This window comes from Dermacentor silvarum, chromosome 5 (assembly GCF_013339745.2).
Source record: "Dermacentor silvarum isolate Dsil-2018 chromosome 5, BIME_Dsil_1.4, whole genome shotgun sequence".
In the NCBI taxonomy this organism is placed as follows: Eukaryota; Metazoa; Arthropoda; class Arachnida; order Ixodida; family Ixodidae; genus Dermacentor; species Dermacentor silvarum.
This window is the reverse complement of record NC_051158.1, coordinates 141,102,207-141,122,735: the sequence shown is the minus strand read 5'-3', so window position 1 is coordinate 141,122,735 and position 20,529 is coordinate 141,102,207. Positions and strand designations below refer to the sequence as shown.

Below are 20,529 nucleotides of genomic sequence, written 5' to 3'. Positions count from 1 at the left end.
TTGGTATCCCCTTTGAAACGGGGCGGCGACATATAGTCGCCTAGCCTGCTTAATTTAATCAGGTATACTATACATGTTCTTTATCTAGCATTTTTGTATACCTCTCATTATTTTTCTTTTTCAAAAATTTACCTTGTACCGCTACCTATGATTTTAAAAGATCCGGTCGTATCCATCTTTTCCCTGCTTTTTTTCCACCAGTACTCTAATCGTCTCTTGCTTATCTCTACGGCTGATCTGTTGATGTTTCCTTCCACTTTAAACCCAAGCGCTTCTTGGAGTTGCACGTTACCTACGGTTCTCGCTGGGTGGATGCCGTCGCATTCCATTAGGATGTGCTGAGTGGTCTCTGGATCTTTACTGAAGCATACACATGCCTCATCTAGTTCCGAATATTTGCTCCGGTATGTTTTGGTCCTTAGGCAACCGGCTCGAACCTCTAATAGCAAAGCACTGCCCTTTGTTTTATCGTACAGATTTTCCCTTCTAATTTTTTTCTTCTCATTCTTGTAAATCTCTATTGTCCTTTTTGTTTCCATTCTTTGCATCCAATTCACGGTCTCCTTTTCTCTCACTTTCTTTCTGATGACTCCTGGTTGTCTATTTGCAGTTTCGATTATCCTGTACTTGGCTGCCAACTTCTTTGATCTCTTCCTCCATTCTGTGTCCACGCGTTTCATGTAGAGATACTTGTGCACTTTAGCCACCCATTTCTTTTCATCCATGTTCCTGAGCCTTTCTTCAAAACTAATTTTTCTCTGTGCTTCTCTGACTTCAAAAGAGGCTCAACCCATGTCACCCTGCACTGCCTCATTTGTGGTATTACCGTGGGCTCCCAAAGCCAACCGGCCTACTGATCTTTGGTTAACTTCCAAACCGGACAAGATATTCGATTTTAAGCATATAATGGCATTTGTGAATGTTAGCGCTGGCACCATTACTCCTTTCCAGATTCCACGCACCACCTCATACTTATTGTACAATAAGTATGACCACCGCTACGCTAGACCACCGCCATGTGGCGGTGGTCTAGCGTAGCGGTGGTCTAGCGGTAGAGCATCCGCCTCGTATACGGGAGGTACCGAGTTCAAATCCTGGTGCCGCCGGGAACCCACCGGTTTTTCTAATGGGTAGAGATGTCCCCTGGCCTGGTGCTCGGCTGTCGTGGGGGTTCACATCTAGAAAGAGGGCCCAAAAGAGATTTCAGCAGTTGTCTCTGGGCGCCTCTTGTCCAACCACAGACGGCCTTGTGGACGAGCATCCGACGCGGCTGTGGGAGGCAAGTGCTGCCGCCGGGTACCTACCGGTAAAATAGCTACAAGCGCGTTCCCGGCCTGGTGCTCGGCCATTTTGGGACCTCAACGCTTGGAAAGGGGTGTTTCACCTCAACCCGAAGGCGTCCCCACCTCAAAAGGTGCTTGGGGCGCCACATGGGAAATGGCCGCCATGGGAGCGGCCGAGACGTCACTTGTTTTCGTGCACACGAGGGTTTCGACGGGAATTCAGGGCGCAGACTCCTTTCCCAAGCGTATCACCCCTGAAGGAAGCCGAACGCCAGGCCGGGGTACGCTTGTACCCATTTGATCCAGTGGGTGCCCGGCGGCAGTGGGAATCGAACAAACAACCTCCCGCAGCCGAGGCGGGCGCTTTACCACTAGGTAGAGCACCCGCCACTAGGTAAGACGCAGGAAAAACAACAGCGCCATCTGCGTACTTGTGAGGTTGTTGTGGCCTCCGTGATGCCAAATATATTAACCAGTAAACTCCTGTTTTGTGTCGTGTTGCGCCCCCAGCTACGTATACATGTTGCGAGATAAAACAAACCACCGAACACTCCATATTTTACGCTATAGTTTATCGTAGAAAGAAATTTTATGACGTACTTTTAATTTTGAATTCCTTGTGCCGTCTGCAGCCAGCAAAAGAATGGCCTTAGAGATCGGGTTATGTTGTCCTTTGAAAGCCATCGCTGGGACGTGATTTGAATGATTTGTGTACTACATGCGCTGGTACTTCCTTCTAGATAACTTCCTGATGTTGTTAACATCAACTTTAGCCCCAGAAATGGTTGCAACAATCTTTGAGGTACACATGTGCAGTGTGCGATGTTTCAGTGTGCAGTGTAACTGTCGGAAAGCATCAAATCTACGATATTCCTTCGCTCGTGTGGCACAGGTTACACCCGTGTCGTCCGAATCTTGCTTTCGTGTTTGTGTGTTTCGAAGAATCTGTGTGACCCACACAGATTCTTCGAAAGAGCCATGTCTCTGCAGCTTGCATGTGTCCTATGTCAACAAGAATAGCTCTTTTACTATTAAAAAAAACTTTAAATGAAATGTGGAAAAGTAATTTCTTATATAGTTGGTTGTTCAATGAACTATCAAAAATAATTATCGTACAATGTTCGTGCCATGGAGCTTGGACCCCTTCTGCACAATCATCAGGATCGGCCCACTTGCTTTTTGTCAACATCTCGGATATATTTTTTTTCTACATCGCAACCATAGACAGCTTCGCTGTAAAAGAAAAAAAATGCACGAGCGAAAAATGACCTATAAATGCGCCCTGAGCAGGCGCACAGTCGCAGACGACGACATGCGATTCAGATGAGGCGCGCAATCAAAGCGATCCCCTGCCTCCCGCAGTATTGTGGAGCCATCTAGTTAAGGTGCATGCGAACACACGGTGTTCGACATGTAAGTTGCATATAGCAGTTGCACGCTGCATGTAACTGGACCTGGTTAACTCAAGCAGGCTAGGTGACTATTTGTCATCAGCCCATTTGGAACATTGCAATAAACAATCATGATCATCATCGTCAACAACATCAACGTACCATGCCACGGGTCAAGGGATGTGAGGTGCGAGCCACGTATACTGCATACCTCTTCGATACCCGTTATGGCGTTACCTCCAAGGTACGAACCGCTGCTGAAGAAGCGAACCATAGAGCTACGTGCGCGGCTACAACCAGGCATCATCGAGCTCAGCAGGCTGCTGTGCAGAGAACATTGCAAGCCGCAGCTCGCCGTCGACGCCGGGCGGACAGTTGAGATCGTTCTTTTCAAAACGAGGCGAAGAGACTTCGCCGCGAAGACCCTGCCGCACACGCAGCACGCTGTGACTGTGCTGCGTGTGTCGCGCAGGCCTGTGACTTTTTTACCACCGCAAAAGGCCGTGAGTGTAGGGGCTGCCGAACAGTTGCAGTGTTACTGCGCTGCAAACGGATCAATATCCAAGAAAGTGTGAGGGAATACGGTTTCACAGCAGCTGAATGACAAGCACATCGCACGCATTTAGCGAAGACGCGGGTTAGTGTCCCACCTGTAGGCAGTAGTCACTTGTCCACTATGTATTCCCTTGATATATCATTTCTGCATTTCAGTTAAATAAACAGCATTTTCCTCGATGTATTAAATGTTGTAATTGTATGATATGTATTATCATGGTAGTGACTTACGGCAATCTGGTCCCTAGCGTTTCTTTCTTTTCCTTCATTGCATAGCCGGGTGTTATTTTTGGTCATCATCGGTGCATTAAAGTATCGTAAATTGGTTTACCCGAGGAAGTGTGAGGGAATACAGTGCCACGGTGCCTGAATGATAAGAACATTGCCCGTGTTTTAGGAAGACTAGGGTTGGTGTCCTGTAAGCCGTAGTTGCTTGTCCACCATCTATTCCCTTCATACATCATTTTTACATTGCAGGTAATTAAATAAACAGCATTCCACTCCATGTATTAAATGTTGTAATTTTCTGGTGCCTTCTGATGATAGTGACTTACAGCAATCTGAGCGTTAGCCGGGCCATACAGTGTACGATCGCCATCGCCCTAGTCCAGAAATTGATCACGTATCCTATTGAAATGCCTGAAGCATTTCAATAGTCGTTTAGCAACTTTTCTGCTTGTTGTCAATCCGCTGGCTTCCGTTTAATGGCTAGTTAGTGGTGGTGACGTTCACCTTACCTGCCTACTCAGGTGCATTGGTCCAGAATTGGGTATATTTCCGATAAGCGTGAGTGGTCATAATTAAGGATTCATGAAGTTTTAAAGTATGTGAAAGATTATTTCGTAAACTGTGATTCTGTAGCACGCACGAAAAGAAAAAAAATGTGGATAGATAAAATAGAGGATAAGCAAATGATGAAACGAGCCATAAAAGAAACAATGAAGCCAATTACATTCATAAATGAATTTACTAAGGACGATGCTACATCTCTGCGTGAGATTCGCTGCACATAAGCCCCGAAAGACGGCAGCATAGGATATTTCTGTGGAAGGCCGAAGTCACCCATTCTATGTAGATGTAGCTGTAGATCCTAGATGGTAGTGACGCGGCCCACTCTGGTGGATTGGCCAACAACCGGGTAATTAGATATAACAATAAGAAAGGAGAGAGAGATAGAGAGGAACGTTTATTAGTGAAACAGTGTCCCGAGCGAGGCCCGATATCACTGTGAGGTGGGAAGGTTCCTTAGTCCAGGAACGCTCTGGCGTCGACTGCCCCCTTGGCCCTGGTGATGAGTTGTCGTTAGTCTCCCAGGTCCCCGAGGGCGAGCTTCCTCCCCTCCCACTGTCGACTAGGTGATCTTCGTTTGATTGTGGTGCTCAGTTCGCACCTGTTTCCGGCTGCATTTCGCTGTCTTCATACCACGGGCATTCCAGGAGCAAGTTTGCCAGGCTGTCGGGAACGTTGCAGACTGGGCAGAGGTAGTCGTGGACCGTCGAGTAGAAACGATGCATTATAATACCGTGAGTGTACGTATTGCTTTGCAAGCGTCTTAGGATCACCCTTCCTTCTCTGCGAGTTTTGGGTGCGCTGGAGGGAAAACCCGGCGCTCGAGCCTGTAGTGGGCTAATATCGCCCAATAGTTCTTGGGTACGGCTTCCGGCTCTTCTGCCGCGGGTCGGAGAGCGTGTGGGGCGAGGGGAGCCCGGCTGACGTGCTCGTGGGCAGTGGTGTGGGCCGCTTCGTTGCCCTCTAGTCACTCGTGTCCGGGTACCCACGTTACCCAGGTGTACGAGAGCGGAGTGCTTCGTCGTTTTAGTAACTTGGGTGCTTTAGCCGAGATGCGGCTCCTCGAGAAGTTTCTATAGGCGGCTTGCGAGTAGTTGAAAATGACTGCTGCGTCTGTGCATGTGGTAGTGACGAGAGCGATTGCCGCTTCTACCGCCGTTTCCGGGTTGCGTGCCTTGGCGGTTGCTGATGCTAACTCGCGGCCTCAGGAGTCAACGACGCTGAGAGCGTACGCGTTTCTATGCGGATACTTGGCCGCTTCGGCGAAGCGGGCGTCCAGGTCTTGCTTAAATTTTCGTTTGATGGCACCCGTCCCACGCAACATGCATATGGGATGCATGTTGCGTGGGACGGGTGCGATGCAAATGGACTCTCGAACGTCCGATGGGATTCCTTCTTTCTTCTCCGTGTCTGCGACGTACTTCTCGCTGTAGTTTACGTATCGCAGTACTGATCTCCCGGTGGGCGTGAGCTTGAGTCATTCCAGTTGTCTTTTCTTGTGCGCTTCGGCGAGCTCTTACCACGTGTTGTGTACGCCCATCTTTAGGAGACGTGTAGTAGAGGCCATGGGGGTGGGGGTTAGTCCCATGGCGACTTTGACTGCCTTCCTTATCGTGATGTGGATCTTTTCTATTTCTGCGTTCTATAAAGCCAGGTACGGCATGCAGTATCTGATGCGGCTGATGAGCAGTGCTTGTATTATTCTTAGCATGTCTTGCTCCCTGAGCCCGCTTCTTTGGCTTGAGATCCTCTTGTCGAGGTAAGTGAGTTACGAAAGGGTGCGTTGTAGTCTTGGTAGGCTGGCCGCTCCGGATCCGTCCCTGTGAGTAAGGAGTCCCAGTATTCGTAGCCTATCGACTTTCGGGATTCACGTCCCATTGAGGGTGACGCAGGGGTCGGGCTCTACGCAGCTAGGTGGCCTGCCTCTCGTTCTTGCTTTCAGGACGAGATGTTCAGACTTCTCGGGGGCGCAACGGAGACCACAGTTTCGGAGATAGCTTTCGATAGTGTTTGCGGTTTCTTGTAGGGCGTTTTCGTGCCTGCCAATGTGCGCAACTCTGGTCCAGAGCGTGATGTCATCAGCGTACATCGCGTCAGGCAGATCAGGTATGGTCTCGAGGAGTTTGGGTAACTTGATCACAGATATCTTGAAGAGTAGCGGTGAGATGACTGACCCTTGCGGGATGCCTCTGTTTAGAAGTTGGAAGATTTCGCTGCGGATGTTGCAGATCCCGACGGTTGCAGTGCGGTTGGTCACAAAGTTTCTGACGTGTGCGTAGAGCCCAGTGCCACAGCCGGTGCCTTCGAGGTTGTTGAGGATCGCATCGTGGCTGATGTTATCAAAGGCTTCATTGACGTCTACTGCCAGTACGCAGTACTTGCTCCGATTGTTAAGGTGATAGAGGAGGTCTTCTTTCAGTTGTAAGCTTACGTCCTGCATTGAAAGGTGCTGCCTGAAACCGAACATTGTGTCCGCTAGGTGGCCGTTATCTTCGAGGCACTGGGTAATGCGATCGTGAACAATATGTTCGAAGAGCTTTACCACGCACGAGGTGAGGGAGATCAGGCGAAGGCTCTCCATGCTGACAGGTTTGTTGGGCTTTATCATGGTGATCTCCGAGTGCTTCCATACAGCAGGCAGTTCTCCTTTCCCCCAGCACTCGTTGTAGTACCGGAGGACAGCCGCAGTGGCCTGCTGCGGTAGGTTGCGTAGATGTTTGTTGGCAATCCGGTCTTTGCCAGGGCTGGTATTTCTAGTCAGCTCGGATAGGGCTACGTGGAGTTCGGTCGGCGTGAAGGGTCAGTCGAGTTCTAGATTCGGTTTTCCAGCGTATTCTGTGGTGTGAATTGACGCCTTACAACGTGCATCTCCACAGAGCTTCTTTTGTGTTTCTCGGAGGAGGTGTTCTTCTGATCCGTCGTTGTTGTGGATAAGTCTGTGGAGATGTTGCTTCTGTTCCGTTTTGGTAGGTTCCGTGGCTAGGAGTGCGCGTAGGAGGTGCCCGGTCTTTTAGGTGCTCAGAGTCCCCTGTAGCTTGTCACATAAAGCGTACCAGTTCTGCCTGGCGAGTTTCTCTGCATAGTCTTGAGCTTACTTGGTAAGGAGAGCAACGCATGTCTTTAGCTTTCTGTTGAGCTTTTGTCGCTGCCATTTCTTGAGGAGGGCACTTCTGGCTTCCCAGAGTGGGAGGAGAGGCGCGGAGACCTAGGGCGTATCGACATTGAGTTGTATGACCTTGGTGTGGCGTTCTGCTGTATGTAGTACATTTTTCAGCCACTCGTCAACGTCGGTTATAGTTGCTGTGCAATCTGGGTTGTCCCTATATGATTTCCATCCATTCAGTTAGTCGTGCAATTCCGGTCTTGGTCTGTCTACTGATGTAGGTGCCACATCTAATTGGAGGATATGGTGATCGCTACGTAGGGTTTCCGGAAGTGGACTCCACTGTGTCCAGGGGACGTCCGCCGCAAAGGTAAGATCGGGGTTTGTGTCCCTGGAGACGCTGTTCCCAATTCTCGTGGTCTGGTAAGGATCATTCCAGAGAGGGAGTCTGTGCTGTTGGGCGGCATCGTCCACCCTAGCACCCTTCCTCATGGTGGTATGATAGCGCTATGCCGTGTTCGAAAATTATAAAATACTGCAAACTTAAATTCGGGAATAGGTACGTCTATGAGAAATAATCGTTAGATTATAAAACATTATTTTAATAGGGGAAAGAAATAAATGAAAACTGAAAAAAATAAACAGCTAATCATAAATTTTGTAAAAATATAACAGAACCTTCAGCTCTAATTTAGTGTCTAAATCTCTCTGACCCTGCTATGAAATTCTGGATGCCATCGCCAACCTTGCTGTCGCTGTTCCAAAGGGTTGAGTCCCCCAAAGATAGTAAATTTTGAACATTTAATTCTAATCTAAGAAGTCGGAACGGTGTTTCTAAGGTTCTTTTTCGCAATAAGCATATCTTTGTCAGACAATGATGCAATGATCTAATGTTTCATGTTGCCCGCAATGGGGACAGTTCGGTGCTAATTTGCAAGGCCACTTTTCTCATGAAAAAGAAATGCCGTCAGTCCCGTATGTAATTGCTATATTTATGGTTATGGTAAAATTTTTATAATACCAAAATCACGCAGGCTTTAATCTCTATCTTCGAATTCCAACTGAGGCAGTTTAAAATTTTGCACTCTATTGGACATATCATTTCGACCTACCGGGTTCTAGGCCAATTCCTCGCGGTGGGTACGTGCCAATATATACTAAGGATCTACATCTACATCAAATGTGCAATTGTTACTTAGGTTTGTTTATTTACCTCTATATATGGCTCATACCCATTATGAGCGATTAGCGAAGATTCAGAAGTGTTCTGATTCTTCGAAGAGGTCATCATCATCATCATCATCAGCCTATATTTATGTCCACTGCAGGACGAAGGCCTCTCCCTGAGATCTCCAATTACCCCTGTCTTGCGCTTGCGTATTCCAACTTGCGCCTGCGAATTTCCTACCCTCATCATCCCACCTGACTTTCTGCCGTCCTCGACTGCGCTTCCCTTCTCTTGGTATCCATTCTGTAACCCTAATGGTCCACCGGTTATCCATCCTACGCATTACATGGCCTGCCCAGCTCCATTTCTTCCGCTTAATGTCAACTAGAATATCGTCTACCCCCGTTTGTTCTCTGATCCACACCGCTCTCTTCCTGTCTCTTAACGTTACTCCTAAGATTTTTCGTTACTCCTAAGATATACCTCCTAAGAAGAGGTATAAACAATCAATTATGGTTGATCCCTCTTTCATAGTAATCGCTAGAATACGAAGGTAAAGGTGTCTTGAAAGAAGCCATTGCATATTTGCTTCGTGAACTCACAGTCCGCGGCTGCGAAAGGCACACGATTCGCGGGTCAGCGACCATGTTGCAGGTTTCTTCGAGCGCGGCGTCCTGTTGGCGAGCGCCGTCCTGCTTGTGAGTGGCATCGGCTAAGGTGCGAGCTTTCTGGTCCAGCTCCGTAGTGGCTACGGCAGCGAGATTCGAGCTGCGACGCGCAGCGCTGCAGGAATTCCAGTGGCAGAGTTCGCACCATGAGCCGCGAACGCGCGAAGACCTTCTGCGTCACGCTGATGTGTCTGTCGCCGGAGCAAAGGGAGTTCTGCCCGACGACGTCGTTGCCTTTCTGCACCTTTTAGCGCAGAAGTTGTCTTAGGTGGTGCCATCGCAAGCGATACAGTAGGCGATGCACTGCTGATGCACGTTGAAGCCGCAATCCATAGGCGACGAGGCGGCATAGCATAATCCGACGCTAATTGCCTAAAACGAGGCCACAGAAGAACATGAATTTGTCTGATCTTTGTGCTTGTGGATTTATACGTTCTTGTGGGTTTGTTTATTTCGCTTTGTGTGCCTCTATTGCTGTAAATTTCAGAGCAATCTCTACTTTTCGATATGGAGAAGATGTTGCGAACACGCACAATCCCTACTAATTACAAAGGTTCAGCAGGTGGCTAAATCGAAACGCGCCAAGCGCCTTAATGCACTTGCTTGTCGCGATACATTTATAAGGGCGTTATATGTCGCATGTCCATGCCTGAGTCCTTGGGGCACATTCTGCTACCGGTCACCGACGCGTGCGGACGCAGGATGGTTGGCTCTGAGAGAGCTGCGACAGCGGTCGTCAACAGCGGTGGCATTTTTATGCCCAACGTTTCATCAGGGGAAGCTTTCAAGCGTGCAGTCATGCTGTACTGCGACATCTCAGGTCGTCAATATCGTATCGAAGACTTCCGAAAGCCCTTGCAAGACGCCGGCGTCATCAAGGACGTTGCTGTAGGGTGATTCCATGTAAGATCGAACAAAGGATGGCTGGTCGACCTTTCAAATTTAGTTCAAAATTTTGCATATTGTTGCCTGATGAGTGGAAAGAAGAGATCCGCAATTGGTTTTGCTGCCAAATATTTTTTCGAAGCACCGCGAATCAGTAATGACGAAGAGGTGGAGTGCCGCGCTTACCTGCTCTGCTGTTTTGGCCAACTTTGGCTGTGAATTACACAAAATATATTACAGTTAGGTAGCTAAAATTTCTCTAAATAATTATATGCATGTTTGTGCATGTGTTCAGTTATTTTTTGTTTTTGTGGGTAGTGTAGATGTTTTTATAAAAAACCTCGAAATCAGCCCAAGAAACGTTTGTTTGTCTACTTTGCAGCTCTTTATCTTAAAAAAGGCTTGTGTTAGAGCGGCAAGAATTCCGCATTACGTTCTAAGCATACTTATTTACCAAACTGCTAAAGCTTATATTTATATCACTTTTCAATAAAGAGATACTACAGGTCTAACTTCAAGAAAACACCGAATAATGAAAATTTCTGATGACAATAAAAAAACATCATTTTTGATATTACTTAAACTTTACTCACTTATTCTCCTCCACATCAGCTTTCATAATCATTAAAAACATATTGCATAATTTTGTTCCATTCGTAGTTAACAGCACGTCGAATGAGGCCCTTACGCAAGGATAGGCAATTGTTGTAGATCGACTTCTTGCCCCCTAAGTGTTTAGAATGCAGGTAGGATTGGATTTCTTTTTCTTGAAAGGCCAGTAGTACCGAAAGAGGTGGAAAGTATTAACGCGGCACTCCAGTGGCAAATCAAGATGTAGAATGCCAAGGGAAACAAAAGCAAAACTATCGGTAACCGGATGTGCGCGCCTATCTCAGATGACGGCAGCAGACTGCCTGAACCATAGAGTTTCTCACTATATTACCTAGAGGCAGAACTGGCGCTGCAGTGCTGTGGTATCCATGGGAATGCCGGTACATCGTGACTTCGGATTGGCAGCGTTCTTGGAGAGCCAGAACGCATTCAAGACGTGCCTGGCTAGCACCGTTTCGTCTGTCACAATGATTCATTTCCTGCTAAAATAGCACCTAAAAAACTGCTTTAGCTTTATTATTACACAAAAACATATGTTGTTTAATTTTGATGACTTACTATTGGATGCACAATTATATGAAACGTAAAAAGTATCAGCTGGCCGCTAAAATTAGAGGGCAGACGACAAGATTGTCGCTTGCTTTGGAACAACTTGTCGTCTGTTCTTGCTTTTCTTCACTTCATTCGGCATTGTAGGTGAGTAAACTTTATTGAGATATGTAATATGGGTGAATGAAAGCCTTTTATGTAGATTTTACTTTAAGAACGCATTATTTGTGTAGCCATATCCACGTTTTAGACGAAGCCTTGTTCAACACCAGCCAACACAAGCCTCGCAGACACATATCCGGTCATTCCCATGAGGGCACGGCGCCTCATAAGAAACTCGCATAGACGGTGGCGCCAGTTTACCCTCTAGGTGTTATAGTGAGAAACTCTATGGCCTGAACAGCAGACGGCCTGAACAGCAGATGGCCTGACAGGAGATAGCCTGAATCGATCCGCTGTTCACACTTCATTCGACACCGATAGTGCTTGTGCTTTGCTCTTACTCTACTGTTCATGTGCGTCTCATGGCGGCAAAATATAGCTCTGAGCGAGTGTATTGTGCAGACTACCTTTCTAAGCACAAGAAGCTCATTGCAAAGAAGCGAAATTTTCTCAGACTTACCGACGTAGACGTTAATGCTTTGGAGCAACTTTTAACATCCGAAACATCAGTAACTGTCAAAGAGAATGACTACTTGTGCTACCCGTGCTTTCGCTACTTCTGCAATGAAATATCCTCACGGAACACACAGTTGAGCGATGACATTTTTATGCCCCCTGAAGCAGAAATCAACATCGTCAACCAGATCATTGCGACTACCTGCGTGTCCCCTTTGAAACGCCCAGGCGCAGTGAGAAGTCGGGACAGGCCTACTTACATCAAAAGAAAACAAAGTGAGGTGCAGAAGGCGGTAGCGGAAAATGTTCGCAACAAGATACGGCGGGCGTACAACCAATGTGATGCATCTGGAAATTCAGCCGAAAGAAAGTGCTCCTTCTGCGAGCAGTGGACAGAAAGCTTTCGGCAAGCCTATGCAGCGTCGACGACACCCCAGGAACGTTATCAACTTCTGACTCTCCTGCCATCGACACTAGCTAAACATGAGATTAAGAAGCTTATTCCTGAAGCATCGATGTATGAAATAAACAAGTCCAGGAAATTGAAAGAAAATCACGGTGTGTGGTACCGGCCGGATCCTTTCACCAGGCACAAGGTGAGCCCTGAGTGCGTATCTGCGGCACGTGAGTACTACACGAAGGACGAGTTGGAATGCGCGAGACAAAGCCCTAACAGAAAGGATGTCTTGTCGGTTACGATCGATGGAGAAAAAGTATTAGTAACAAAGCGTTTCATGACCAGATCTATTAGAGAGGCATTCCGCATATACAAAGACGAGCATCCTGATTCTGGCATTGGCCTATCAAAATTCTACACCTTGCGACCGCGCTGGGTAAAATGTTATCCCCAGCATGATGTGTGCGTTTGTGTCATTTGCGCCAACTATAAACTTTGCCTTGCCGCTCTTGAGAACATTACTGGCCACAGAATCAATTCTGATGACCTTCACTCCGCATTCATTTGCATTCCGTCATCAGCACAGTGCCTTTTAGGCGAATGCAATCAGTGTCTAAAAGGCGGGTCCCTGACAGTGGAGGAACTTAATATCCCAGAAGAAGAAGAAGAAATACAGCTAGTGACGTGGGAGGCAGGCGACCTTGTGAAAAAGGTTTTGGATGCTGATACTTTTTTGAATCATCTTCGGGTTCTAGTGGCAAAGTGGATCGTGCACAACCACATCAGGAAGACACAAGGCAAAGCTATCTACGAGGAAAAGCAATGTACACAGCGTGGGAGCATTGTATTCCACTTTGATTTTGCCGAAAACTGGACTGTCGTGCTTCCTGACGAAGTTCAGGCATACCACTGGAAAAAGCAGCAAGTATCCGTGTTTACATGCGTGGTAACAACGAAAACATCTACGGAGAGTTTCGCTATTGTTAGTGACGACTTGAACCACGACTCCGCTCACGCCTGCTTGGCTCTAAAGAAAGCGACAGAATGGGTGGACGATAACCTGCCGGTGTACTCCAAGGTGACGTATGTGAGTGATGGAGCCGCCAGTCATTTCAAAAATAGATACCGCCTTTACGAGTTCGGAAAGAGCGATTGTCCCAATACCCAATGGATATTCTCAGCAACTGGACACGGGAAAAACGCGTGCGACGGAGTTGGAGGACTCGTCGAGCATCAAGCAATGCTCAACAACTTCAGAACAAGCCCTGAAAGTGCAATTCGGGCAGCTAGAGACTTTGTAACAATTTTAACAGAAAAACTGAAGGGTGTGCATCTAATACATCTTGAAGAAAAAGAAGTTGTTGCCTTCCGCGACTTAAAGAAGGATGAGTGGATGGAAGTGCCCGCCTTCCATGGCATTCAGTCTTGGCATGCCTGGCAGCTATCCAGGTCAACGGAAGCATCTCCTGAATTGTACGTGGCACGCATAGCCGGGTCTGCATGGAAGAAACTATGTGTACAGGAATGAAGGAAATCATCGTTATTGAATCATTCGAATAAACGATTGCAACCCAGAAACAAATTCTGTTTTAATGAAGCGGTTCTCCGTTACGTTCACAATTTTTTTCATTACGCTAAAGATTATTTGGAATACAGTTGCTTGCTTATTGAATTTTATCCTATTTTTGGATTATCAAAGCTGGGTATCGATTTCTGAGTGCGTTTTCGTAGAGGTTAATTGCGCAAAACATCTGTGTGCTCTCCGATGCCGCAGCGCAACCAGGAACCCCACGCGTACAAAACTGATTCTGAATCATTCACTGCGGTTTGTCCCACAGCTAATTTGCAGCGTTAAGGCATAAATGACTGGATACAATATCATGCCAAAATTTAAAGGTCGTACGCGATCACAAATGTCATAGAATCTTCAGACCTGCATGGTGCGCTGAGCCTTGCGTAGGGGCCTCATTCGACGTGCTGTAACTACGAATGGAACAAAATTATGCAATATGTTTTTAATGATTATGAAAGCTGGTGTAGAGGAGAATAAGTGAGCAAAGTTTAAGTAATGTCAAAAATGGTGCTTTTTTTTAATTGTCATCAGAAATTTACATTGTTCGGTGTTTTCTTGAAGTTACACCGGTAATATCTCTTTAATGAAAAGTGATATAAATATAAGCTTTAGCAGTTTGGTAAATAAGTATGCTTAGAGCGGAATGCGGAATTCTTACCGCTCTACCACAAGCCTTTTTTGAGATAAAGACCTGCAAAGTAGACAAACAAACGTTTCCTGGGCCGATTTTGAGGTTTTTTTTTAAACATCTACACTATCCACAAAAACCAAAAATAACTGAACACAAGCAAGAACATGCATATAATTATTTAGAGAAATTTCAGCTACCTAACTTTAATATGTTTTGTGTAATTCATAACCAAAGTTGGCCAAAACAGCAGAACAGGTAAGCGTGTCATTCTTCCACTTCGTCATTATTGATTCGCGGTGCTTCAAAAAAATTTTTGGCATCAAAACCCATTGCGGATCTCTTCTTTCCACTCATCAGGCAACAATATATAAAATTTTGAACTAAATTTAAAAGGTCGACCGGCCATCCTTTGTTCGATCTTACATGGAATCACCCTGTAATAAGTGCCTACCAGATGTCCCAAGTGTGGCTCGTTAACCTGCGGACGGATGAAACTGAACAAGCTCATAGAAGCAGGAAGGTTGGTCGTCAAGGATCGTCTTTGCATCGTCATCGACCCCAACAGGCAGGAGGTCCATCTGAAGTTGCATTGAGTGGCTTTGGATGTCACGAATGATAACATTCGGTGGGCATTCAGTGAATACGGCGAAGTGAAGGAGGTGACCAATGATAGGTGGGAAGCAGAAGGCTTCGATTGTGCTGACTCTCTTACAAAGTTTGTGCGATTGTTTTTGAAAGAAGGTATCGCACTGGACCACATATCGCACCAGATGCGTCTTTCCAGCGGTACAGTGCTCATTGTGGCGCCAGAACGAGCCCCTCTTTGCCTTCATTGGGTCATATACGGCGTAATTGCAGGGTACCGAAGTGCGCCGAATGTCATGCGTTTGGCCATTAGCAGGAGGCATGTACTCGCAGCTACGCCAAAGCCGTGGGCAGATCTATGGTTGCAGATTAAAGCGAGCTTGTCATGGACGAGGAAGAGGCAGAGCAAGCTGCGGCACCCGCGACATCTGACAGCAGCGGAATTGAAAGCGAAGCGTTGTTGCAGCTGTGGTTCTGTTGGTTCTGTTCCTGTTCCTGTTCAAATGACGCTGCCCTGGTGTGCCCTGATCCGGTCTTCATCCGGGATTGCTGACAAGTAGCCGGCTTTTACTTTTCTTACCTTTATTGTTTCCTTCTTATCCCCTTGAGATACACTGTGGTTATTGATAAGGTGATGTCTGTCTCACTTCTGGGCCTCTCATCTCTGACCCTCTGGTCTGCTTCTATTCCCCCTCAGGATCTACCGGTGGAATTGTTTCTTCGCAGTGAAGCCAGTAGCACTCCCGTGGCTTTGGTACCTAACAATAGAGGAATTATCCGTATGAAGAACCCCAAGGCTATTCAATCAGAACTTCGAGCAATCTCATCTCACTTTCAGCAAATCACCGAGGTCAGACCGTTTGAACGGGGGGAATCCTTTGCTGTTCACCAGACCAGGCCTGTGTACAGGATCTGCTCAAATGCACTAACTTTGCCACGCAGCCGGTGAGATCTTTCATCCCTCCTCATCTAGCTTGCTGCAAAAGCCTAGTCCGCGGTGTGGACATAAGCTTAACTCCACCAGAAATTCTACAGATACTTTCTCCAGCAGGTGTAGTTTCCGTGTACCACTGTACCAGACTTGTAGACAGTAAGAGGGTCCCTACAGAAACAATCATAGTGACATTTGCAGGGACGGCTCTCCCATCAGAGATAAAGGCATGGCCATTATTCTACAGGGTTGAACCCTTAGCTCCACGACCACTACAATGTCTCAAGTGCTGGCGGTACGGACACAGCGCTAATGCCTGTCGTTCAAGTGTTCGATGTCGATTATGCGGAGAACATGATGCCAACGATTGCACGTCTCAGGAGCAGTCATGCTGTTTATGCAATGCGAATCATGCTGCCGACAACTCCAACTGCCCTGCCAGATCGAAAGAAATCCAGGTGATCGAAATAATTGAGAGGCGGCGGTGCTCTCGTCGAGAAGCTCTTGATGAAGTTCAGGGCAGGACCCAGGGTTATGCCGGTGTAAAAGCCCGTCAGTCACTCGGCATGGATCCGTCAATGCCCCAGGCAATTACAGCAGAAATAGAAAGAGCGATGGAAAAGGCATTAGAAAAAATTATACTAAATCTATATGAATCTTTGGCTACAGTAATATCAACGCAATCGGCTGGTATATCTCAGACACTAACAAACTGTGCACAAACTTCGGCCGCCTGGCTTGCAACATCACCTAAATATCAGCCAGCTCTTCCTTCTAACAGTCTGGATTCAGTACGTCCTTCGACTTCCGCTCAGGTTGATCATGAATGCCATTCCAATTCAGACTCTCTAGGCAATCGATATGTAGATATGTACACTCGAGTTCTTAAACGTACAAGACCGCCTAACAACAAAATGCCTCATTCTCCTAACTCTAAAACAAAAAAAAGAAAAGTGTGTGAAAGAATCACTTACAAAGACTGACTTCCTAAAAGACAGTATCCCGGACCAAGCAGTTGTGGCAGCTTGTCTACCGTCAACTTAGGGTGCCTAAGGATGCTGCAGTGAAACTGCCGACCAATACTTTCTGCAACTACAGATTTATTATATATAATCTCCCAACAATCGCCAGACGGTATACTATCACAAGAAAGTTGTTTGTCCGCGGGCCAAGACTTTCATTTAAACAATTATTAGTGTTTTCGATTGGGTATACCTTCCCGATGTGGCGGATTAGGTTTTTAATTTCGTCTAAATTCTGTCATAAAGCAAAAATTTCGCATCACACCCTATCATCCGAAAGTGAAATCTTAATATTAGAAAAAACTATTCCGGTTTGCGCCCCGATCTCTATAATAAACTCCTACTTTCCCGCTGGAGTGCAAAACGTACGCCCACTTGACGTCGCAGTAAAATACTGCGAAAATAACATATTGCTTGCGGGTGACTTCAACACACATCATGTGTCATGGGGCTTCCGCACGGATTCATCTGGAAAACGTTTATGGGATTGGGTAAATGTTAACAATTTTACATGTTTAAATGCTCAAGTTGCCACTTTCGTGCGTTGGCTGTCACGATCTGTCCTAGATTTGACATTTGCTAGCTCAGGCATTTCCATTTCTTCTTGGAGTGTGGTTGATGCCGCCACTAGTAGTGACCACCGCCCGATTGTCGTTGATATTAACAACCCTCTCATTTCTTTAAATAACCATGCGCATAGATTCGTGACTATTGAAAATTTTAAAATAATTTACAGTCAACTTTGTTTTCTAGGCCAGATATGGAAACATATATTAAAGCGATGAGCCTTTGTGTAATTTTGAAGGGTACTATTAAAAAATCAGAATTTGTAGTATCACCAACGAAAGAGCGCATTGATTGTCCATGGTGGAATAGTGATTGCGCACGAGATTATCGACGCCGAAAAGCTGCATGGAAGAAACTTATTTCCAATCAGTGCCCTACTAGTTGAAATAATTATAAATAGGTTTCTGCTACGTTTAAAAGAACACTTTCCTTAGCGAAGTATAATTATGATGACAAACGGTACAACTTTTTATCAAAAAAGTGATAATAAACAACATTATTTAGGTTTCTTCGATCTCATAAGGCCTTTCCAGTGCCCATAAATATTGAATCAGTGGTTCTGCCACCAAAATAATTATTAGAATCATTAAATAAGATAGCAAAATCCTTAGAATAGCGTTTTAGAACTCAGCTGCAGGTAAACTCCATAGGGGTTCTATGACGGAATGACTTTATAGAGGTATCAATGGAAGAACTTCAGCACGTTATTCGGCTGCTCCCTGACACAGCTCCGGGTCCAGATCGCATTACATCAGGTATGTTAAAAATATTGTTTGACCCCTCCCCACGAGACCCCTCCAATATCGTTAACCACTCCCTCAAAATATCCTCTCCTTCCGGGCTTCTTCAATGGGCTTTAGCCACAGGAACATCTGCGTGGCCATCTGTGACTATATCTGTGACACAAAAAGACTACCCAGGTAATTCTCGAAATAAATCATTGGATAACTCATTAAATCGCTTATTGTTGTTTGGAAATTACTCTAATACCAGCAACAATTTTTCGCTGTTTATATACAATTACAATGATTTTAATTCCGTCTCTGCCCTGTTAATCTCTTTACAAATTATCATAAACGCTATAATTCACCCTGATTTACTTTTTTCACTAGTTTTCTTCCGTCTCCCCCTTCCCTTCAACCTTTAACCACCGGCCTCTTGGCCAATCCACGTAGTGGGTAAGCGCCACAGGAGAGGATCAAGCAAGCAAGCGAGCAAGCAAACAGCGGAACCGATCAGGAAGCAGGCAAGGAAGACCGCGTCTCGGGGCTGCAGACGCCGGCAATGACGGTGTCCAGCGTCGGTGAGCACCAAGAGACTGCCACAACGAACGCGGTTGGCATTGGTCCGGTGCTCCAGGATGAGGGCCCCAAGGGAGAGTCCTCGGACACGACCAGCGTCTCTCAAACGCAGCCGGCAGCAAGCATAAAGTCAGCGGTCGACGAAAGTACTGTGGGAAAGATGGACGCGGAGGCAACCCTTGCAAAGCGTCGCAATTACGATGTGGTTGCGGTGTCGCAGGAGCAATGACGATGTGGTTGCGGTGTCGCAGCAGCATGACGCTGCGCCGTGCTCCCTATATTGGGCAGCAGAAATAAGCGTCATCTTCTTTAATAAAATCACTACTACTACTACAACTCTACGCTGTTGAATACTAATTTCATAGATATTCGGAAATGTATCCTCAATATTAATTTGGAATAATCCACCCATTTCTTGGCCAATCCCCCTCCGTGGGTAGGAGCCACAGGCGTGATAGGCTACAACAACAACAACAACAACTACTACTGTCGCAGGAGCAGCGTCTGAGCCAGGTCGAAGCTTCGCTGGAAGCGAGTGGGGTGAAAAAGAAACCTCGCAGCGCCGTTCGGACGCGTGGGTAGTCCCTGACAAGGGGCGGCAAAGAGGTGAACTCCTTAGACGCCAATATGGCGACTGCACAAAGCGTCGAGATGGAAAATGAGGGCGTCTTGCCGGCGGTCTCGTCCGGCAGGAAAACTGTGTCGTTGGAAAGGTCCCTGCGCGTAGGAACAATTAATGTACGTGGATTGCCGACTTAAAGAAGGCAAAATCAGTTCTATCGTATTTCGATAGAACAAGAATTGGATATAATCGCCGTGCAGGAAACAATAGTTCAAGGCGAGGACCAGACCGACGGCATGTTACGCTCGTTCTCGGCGCATTATAGTGTGTGCGTCAGTCATGCGGTGGGGACGTCAGGAGGGTGTGTATTATTTGTGCGTAGTTGCTTAGGGATTGTTATACAGTCGTTTATAAGTTATCCATCGGGGCGCTTTGTAGTTTTGACTTTGTTTTTGCTGACAATGAATGGCGCTTGGTTTGTTTGTATGCTCGAACCGACGTTGCACAGCGTCTTAACTTTATCTGCCGCGTTAGTGAGTATTGTAACACTGATCGTATACTCATCCTTCTCGGTGATTTTAATTGTGTATGCTCAGCACGAGACAAGACGAGTACTACACCGCATCGTGAGACTAGCACGATAAAGTTAATGGATATCATTTCGCTCTTGAAGATGTGGAACGATTTCGCTCTTGAAGCTGTAGGAAAATGTATTCTCAGTGGGCATAATGTCGAATTCACGCATTTTCAAGGTTCTAGTCACGCACGCTTAGATCGTGCATATGTGCCGCTGGATATTGTGCCTCTGTGTAAGGATTATTGCGTAACCCCTCTCTCCTTCACTGACCATTACCTCGTGATGTTCAGCATATGCAGCAAAAAATAAAGAAATAGAAAATGTAACTGTAATTCACGGAAAATAATAATAAACTACTTGATGACTATGTTTTCAAATCTTTAGTACATGAGGGCATACAAGAACTGTACCGTGACAATAACTCAGAAGTTCCCGTATCCGAACACGCCTTGCGATGGAAGGGATGTTCTACAACCACCACAAAAGGCCGTGAATGGTGGGGCTACCGTACAGTTCCATTCTTACTGCGCTGTACACTGATCAATATAAAAAACGTGTGAGAATACGGTGCCAACATTTAGGCAAAAAATTTAAATGAAAGCTGTAGAAAGAACCAGCATACTATTATGATTCCGTCGTATGGGATCCGCAATATAAAAAGATATTATGCAACTTGAAAAAATTCAAAGGAAAGCAGTTAGATTTATATTCGCTAAGTACAAACGCCTAGATTCTCCTTCACATTTATTGAAACCCAATACT

The 20,529-nt window shown here is 46.2% G+C and overlaps 1 protein-coding gene across 1 annotated transcript; it reads left to right on the top strand.

The window, feature by feature from the left end:
• The first annotated feature begins 12,199 nt into the window (after positions 1-12,199).
• Positions 12,200-13,546, top strand: LOC125945780 (uncharacterized). The gene has a single exon (XM_049668070.1). The coding sequence runs from the start codon at positions 12,356-12,358 to the stop codon at positions 13,544-13,546; it is 1,191 nt and encodes a 396-aa protein (XP_049524027.1). The 5' UTR covers positions 12,200-12,355.
• The last annotated feature ends 6,983 nt before the right edge of the window (positions 13,547-20,529 follow it).

Coding starts and splice junctions, on each gene's coding strand:
- LOC125945780 (XM_049668070.1), top strand. CDS start 12,356: ATGACCAGATCTATTAGAGAGGCATTCCGCATATACAAAGACGAGCAT.